The sequence below is a fragment of the Solanum pennellii genome, chromosome 4 (genome assembly GCF_001406875.1).
Source record: "Solanum pennellii chromosome 4, SPENNV200".
Taxonomy (NCBI): Eukaryota; Viridiplantae; Streptophyta; class Magnoliopsida; order Solanales; family Solanaceae; genus Solanum; species Solanum pennellii.
In genome coordinates, this window is record NC_028640.1 from 22473744 (window position 1) to 22480199 (window position 6456).

Sequence of the window (6456 nt, forward strand, 5' to 3'; positions counted from 1 at the left end):
TCAAGTTGGCCTCCTTCTTGAAGTTCAGAAAATTACTTGGTACTTGCTCTTTAGGAAATCACGTTTGAAAAAATTTGTCAGTTGCGAGCATGATAAACTGATAGTGTGACTTCGTTCCGTTTAAGGGAGGGATTGTTGGTTATTGTTTTTTATCTTTCAGGTGTTAGTACTTTTTAGTTGATCGAGTATTTAGCAAGCAAGTAGTTTGTTGAATAAAAGTAGCAGAATTTTTTGTGATTGTTAGTAGTTGAGTAATAGTAGGAATTAGTGGAGTACTACTATCTATTTTATGTTGTAAAACTCTATTTAAAGAGTTCAATTACTGTAATTTAGGTTTATGAGAATTTTAGCCTATTGAATAGAGTCAAAAGTATATTAATCTCTGCTTTATCCATCAATAATCTCATATAATACAGGATATTCTCAAGAAGTATTACACGACAACATAGTGAAGGACGATCATGAGAAAAAGAAGATATACAGAAACAGAGAAGTATAGAGAGAGTGGATCGATAGAAAGGACGTTCTTATCATTTTCAGTATGCTTCGCCATTACGATTTTCTCGCTCCAGTGAGACTTCATTTAGGTCTTGGCTTCTGTTAATCTGAGAGTGAGAATGATCTACTAGTGCTGGCAATGATGTAACTTTTCCTTGTTGATCTAAATATAGAAAATGAATCCCTCTATCTTCTTTACTGTAATATATTTACTCAGCTCAAAGAGTTCCATCTTTTCACCTCCTTTGATCGCGCCTTCAAAAGGTGTCTAAGTAAGATCTGTGAAGTACACATGATAATTCCATGTGTTCAGCAGGTATGACATTATCATAACGCGAGAAGACACCTGAAAATATTTCTCCAGAAATACTAAACCCCAAGCCTTGCCATGGACCAGAAGAGTGTACTTTGACAAGTTCACAAACACACCAGACAATCATTCCTAAAAACTGATACTCCTTATTATGTGTCGGCATAGTGAAGGAGATAGATGAAGTTGTTACTTGATTGCTGCACCAATCTGGAATCTCATTGCTTTGAAGATAAATTTCTATGCCCTTCATCAGAAGAGACGAAAGATTATTACTATGACAGGAGAAAGAGAGAGAGAAAGAGAGAGAGCGACTAACCAGATACAGATATTCTCTAGATGGAAATGCTACAGCAGGTGCACTAAAAAAACTTTCTTTGATTGGATTCTGCAGAGAAGTACAATTAAGCATGTTGATCCGCTCTATAGATGGGAGATCTTCTATCCCTGCAATGTTGACCAACTTCCTGCAATTAGCAACTTCAAAAGTCCGAAGATATCTTAAATTGGATACTGATGGAAGTGTTTCAAGATCCTCAGTCATTCAAACGCAATGAACACAACCATTGTAACTCAGAAAAGTCAAAGGGTAGACATGGAAAGCTGTTGCCACTCAAATTTAGATAAGTCAAGTTGTATAAATTCCCGTTATCCGTTGGTATATCAGTCTCGGAGAAGCCACAATATATAAGACTTACACACGAAAGAGAAGTCGACAAGGATTGTATCCAATGGACTCGTCTTCCAAAAGATCTCCTTTTGCCTTCTAAATTTTCACCTCCGACTTTCAATGATTCAAGATGTCTTGGCATTTCAACAAACCTGTGCCATTGTTGTATATCAGTTTTTCAAGTGCAGAAAGAGTTCTTAGACCTGGCATAACTACAAAGTCAACAGGCAGTGCTTTTATAGATGAGCAGCCACTAAAGACCAACCATCCAAGTGATTTTAGTTGACATATACTACTCGGAGGATCCATAAACTTTTTGCAACCACGCAAATTCAGAAGTCTTAGTCTGCACAAATTTTCTATTGATGGATGGATCTTTCTCAGACTTGAGCAACCATTTAGCAACAAAAACTCAAGACTTGGTAAACCATTGAAGTTTGGAGTTCTTTTGAGACTCTGGCAATCAGAAAGATCAGCCTCTTAAAACTTTTACAACACTAGCAGCAAACCAAATATAGATTCAAGTAAGATTTCGTTTCACTTAGTTGCAATAATAGTACACATGATTTTGTAGAATAGAGTACCAAACCTGCAGATCCAAACCAAACTCGTGGATATCACACTTCCCCATATCTGTAATGACAAGATTCCTAGCTGGAAAATTTGATGGTATACATTTTAAAGGACAATTTTGCCAAGATAACCATTTGAGCTCCTTGGACAATAGCTCAAAATCTCCACTAATATGTAACTTATCAATTATAAGCACCCTAAGATTTTCCATTTTCTTAAATGCCTTGGTCCTCAAGTTCACTCCCTTTAATGTCCATCGATCTACCTTCAGCACTTGTACTTTTTTGGAACCCCGTACTTCAATAAAAGGAATCATAAGACCATGTTAAGTCGTACAAATTAAGAGGAAAAAAATGTTTTATAAAAATTCGTGGAGAATTACTGAGTTTATTTCCTAGTAAAACATAGCAGACTTCTAGAGGGATGACCAATCTACTCCGTTTTCCCGGGTCTCGGGGTGATTCCATGCGAACAATTTCTCTTCCCATGTCCCGCACTAGATCATGCATCACTAAGCGATGCCAAGCCCTATGGAGCAAGTGTTTTTGGACTAAAGTTGCAATTGCACTTTTAGAATGAACACCACACGCATTTAGTGTTTTGTTAACTTCATCCTCAAAGAAGCCATGGAAGGCGCATGCAATATCAAGGAAAACACTTTGAGTATCACAATCAAGTCCGTCAAAGCTTATCTTGAGTATCTTTTGAATATCACGATGAGGAATTGCTCTTCGTTTAACGAGTTCATGTCTCCATTCTTCTACTGATCTTCCTCGCAAATGTGACCCCAATGTCACAAGAGCTGATGGTAGACCACCTGAATATTTGATTATTTCTTGTGACAACTCAACATATTCATGTGGTGGAAAAAAACTCTTAAAAGGCACGACAACTAAAGAGTTGCATAGCTTCATTGTCATTCAAGTGTTTGGCCTTGAATTTTTCTTTTTCTGTAAGCCCACATAGCAAATGATTGTCTCGGGTTGCGGCAATTATTAAATTACCCGAACCAAACTGACTCCTTTCTCTTATTAAGGATTCTACTTGGCTTATATGGTCCACATCATCAAGAATAATCAGAACCTTCATTGACCCTAGTCTTGCTTTGATTAAATTAACGCCTTCAGCAACACCATTAACTTTGAAATCCTTAGTTTTTAGGATTTGATCAAGAAGTTTTTCTTGTAACTTGACTAGACTATTAAATGTGCCAGCTTCTGATCTAACATTTGAAAGGAAATAACTACTACCAAAGTATCGAAATATTTGGTTGTAGAAAGCTTAGCAAGAGTAGTTTTTCCAATTCCACCAATGCCATATATACCAATCATGCAAACTTCATCTTGACATCTACTTTGGAATAACAATTCCATTAGATCTTTGATACTAGAATCAATTCCAACCGGTAACAAGCCACAACTAGAGGTGTCTGACTTACCTCTTGTAAGACTCGCTTTATAATACTTTCAACTAAATCTGATTCATGCCTACAAATAGTTAGTAAAAATAAAAATAAATGAATTTGAATCACATGGTATAAACAAAGGTCAAATAAAACATAAAATTAAATAGTTGAATCAACAATAGTACCTATAAACAACATTTCGGAAATCCCATCCAGATAAATGTCCAGCTTTAGTAAGTGCAGTTTTCCAATTCTGCGTTCTTTGTACCCCAAATCGTCTAGTCAAAGATTCATCAAAATATCCAACAGGCTTGCGTACTTGAGAAGGATCAACACCATAGAATATAGGCAAAACAACCTTCTTCAACATCTCTGTGCATTCGAGAATCTTAACAAGTTCTTCAAGACACCAACTAGATGAAGCATATTTTTTCGAAAAAACAACAATGGAAACTCTAGATAGTTCAATTGCTTTTTCAAGTTTTGTTGAAATGACCTCGCCCTTCCTCACTTCCTCGTCATCTAAAAAGGTACTAATTCCAACTTGGCACAATCGGAATTTAAGATGACTGATGAAGCTTTTTCGAGTATCTTCACCACTGAAACTTAGAAATACATTGTACCTCCATTGGAAAGAATTCGATGATTCTCCGTCAACAAATAGAGTATGCATAGATGATAATATAGTAAATTTCTTTATCAATTGAATTAAGCTAAGTTTTTTAAGATCATTATGCACCTATATCAGATATACACACCAACAGGCCATGATTTATTGTTCGACGCTCAACGTTAGCTAGGTCAAGTCATATATTGAACAAGAAGTAATGTATCCATGGATGAAAACGTTTGAAGAGACGCAAGATCAATTAAAAAATGTTGGATAAAGTCTTTTTTGCTAAGGTCAAACTATGAAATTGAGAAGTTCTCTTTGTTATTAATTTGATTCAGCTTATATGTTCTTCTTAAAATTTGATCCAACCCTAGCCATAGATTTGGACGGCAAAGTGTTGAAACTTGTGATCATTTTCTTAAAATATGCTATAACTAATACATCCCTTATCATGCCACCTAATGTCAATTCCATAAACAAAAGCCAAAAAATCCAAGTTGCTTCTTCAATTGGACAGTTTCTATTTTCAACCAAATTTTATAATCAATCCTTGGAGATTAGTTTATTACACAACGAATATTGTTTATCACAATTTTCATGTTGAAGCATTCTACTTGGCTATAAAATTTTACACACACGCGCAAGCACGCACGCGCGCGCGCACACACACAACACACACAAGGAAAATAGGGAAAACACTTCAAACTCCACCTAAACTTGGCAGCAAAACTTACTTTAATACTTTAACTATACGGACGTTTCATTATTTCACTCCTCAAAGCGCTTGAATTAATAAAAATAAAAAAACTGAAAGATAAAATCGTATCAATGGCATTTTTTTATTGGCCAATATATAACTAATAATGTTTAAAGTTTTTTTTCAACTTAAAGTTAAAAAAATGTGAAATTTCGAAGTAAATGAAATTTGTGGATTCAAGTTTTTTAAAAAAATATTTGATCTTTTGTTCTCTCTTTGTTTTGTAGTCTCCCCCAATTGTCTTCTTCCCCCACGAAGCACTCCTTATACCTTTCTTTTTCATATTAAAATTTTTTCTTGATCTTCATTCCTCACCTCACCCGCCCTTCATTAATCACAAAATCCAACACACAATTTATATTATTGAATGTAAACTACTTTGAATTATAAGTAACCCATTATAAATTATATTAATTGTGATGCAAAAAATATGGGTCTATCAACTTTCTTACACAATCTTCATTTTTCATTTTAACTTTCAAAAAATATCATTCTCCAAGGGGCAAATTTGTAGGAGAGAGACGGTTCGAAGAAGAAAAAAGTAAGTATGCTATTTTTTAAAAAAAAATATGATGAATGTTGAAGAAGAAAACAACCATTGAAGGCTGAAAATTCAAAAAAAAAAAAAAGAAGCTAGTAAAGGTTGAAAATGGTGAAAATCAAGAAAGAAGAAAGAAGAAAAGGGGGGAGGCGTAGAAGAGTAGGGGTGGAAGAAAATGTGGCAAGTTGATTTTAAAATGCATTTTTAATTAATTGATTATTGTAATGAATTTTAAGAAAATGTGTAAGAAAAAAGTGAATAAGCAAAAGAAAAGATTGAAAGGTGTGGTGCTTACATGACATGGTGCTTACATCGCTCTGACGTGGTGCTTATATGGATATGATATGGCAGGTGAGAGTGGTATTCTACTCTCAGGTTGTATTTAACACACTTCAAAGATGTTAAGCAAGGATGTTGGTACTTAAACACCCGTATAGTTTAAGTGCTAAAGTAAGTTGTGCGACCAACTTCAGGTTTTTTTTTTAATGTATTTTTTCTCAAGTATATTATATGGATATCTAATTGTCATGCATACACTTAGGCACCAAGTATATTATATGGATGGCTAGTTTACAGCACATAGTATGTTGTATGTAATCCATCTTACACAAGATGTATATTGTGTGGACATTAATGTTACAACATAAAGTATATTTATGTGGACATCTATTTTACAACACTCCCTCTTGATATCCATAAGAAAAATTTTAGTGAAAGAAAAAGTATATTAATACCTTTGTTTGTTTCCTCATTAAAATCCTTTGCCAAGAAAAGCTAGTCAGATAAAATCTTGGTTAAGAGAAAAAGAGTGCAACATGTATTTACTTTCTCTAAGAAAGACATCACTTAACATCTTGAAGATGATATATTTTAATCTTGTATCTCAGCTTCTGAAAGGTTAAGTTGATAATGTCCTGGTGAATATATGCTAAAGTATCACTTGAACTAACTTGTTGAGCATTAATTTCATCCTTCTTTTGAAAAACACGAGTAAGAGAAAGAACTTTGATAAAATATGTTTTATTTTGTCTCCTTTTATGTGGCTTCCTCCTAATTGAGTTATACATGAAGATTGTCTTCATATATTAT

At 34.3% G+C, this 6456-nt stretch overlaps 1 protein-coding gene across 3 annotated transcripts; it reads right to left on the reverse strand.

Moving 5' to 3' along the window:
• Positions 1-1132: 1132 nt before the first annotated feature.
• Positions 1133-5906, reverse strand: LOC107016590 (toll/interleukin-1 receptor-like protein). Of its 3 annotated transcripts, XM_027916143.1 has the most exons (3): positions 3642-5906; positions 1507-1630; positions 1165-1255 (listed from the first exon to the last, which is right to left on the reverse strand). In XM_027916143.1, the coding sequence occupies exons 1-3, from the start codon at positions 4127-4129 to the stop codon at positions 1250-1252; spliced, it is 618 nt and encodes a 205-aa protein (XP_027771944.1). In that variant the 5' UTR covers positions 4130-5906; the 3' UTR covers positions 1165-1249. The 3 variants fall into 3 exon arrangements, with proteins under 3 accessions (XP_027771943.1, XP_027771944.1, XP_027771945.1); XM_027916142.1 differs by having other exon boundaries at positions 1133-1630; XM_027916144.1 differs by lacking the exons at positions 1165-1255; positions 1507-1630 and adding an exon at positions 3230-3538 and having other exon boundaries at positions 3642-5904.
• Between the last annotated feature and the right edge of the window lie 550 nt (positions 5907-6456).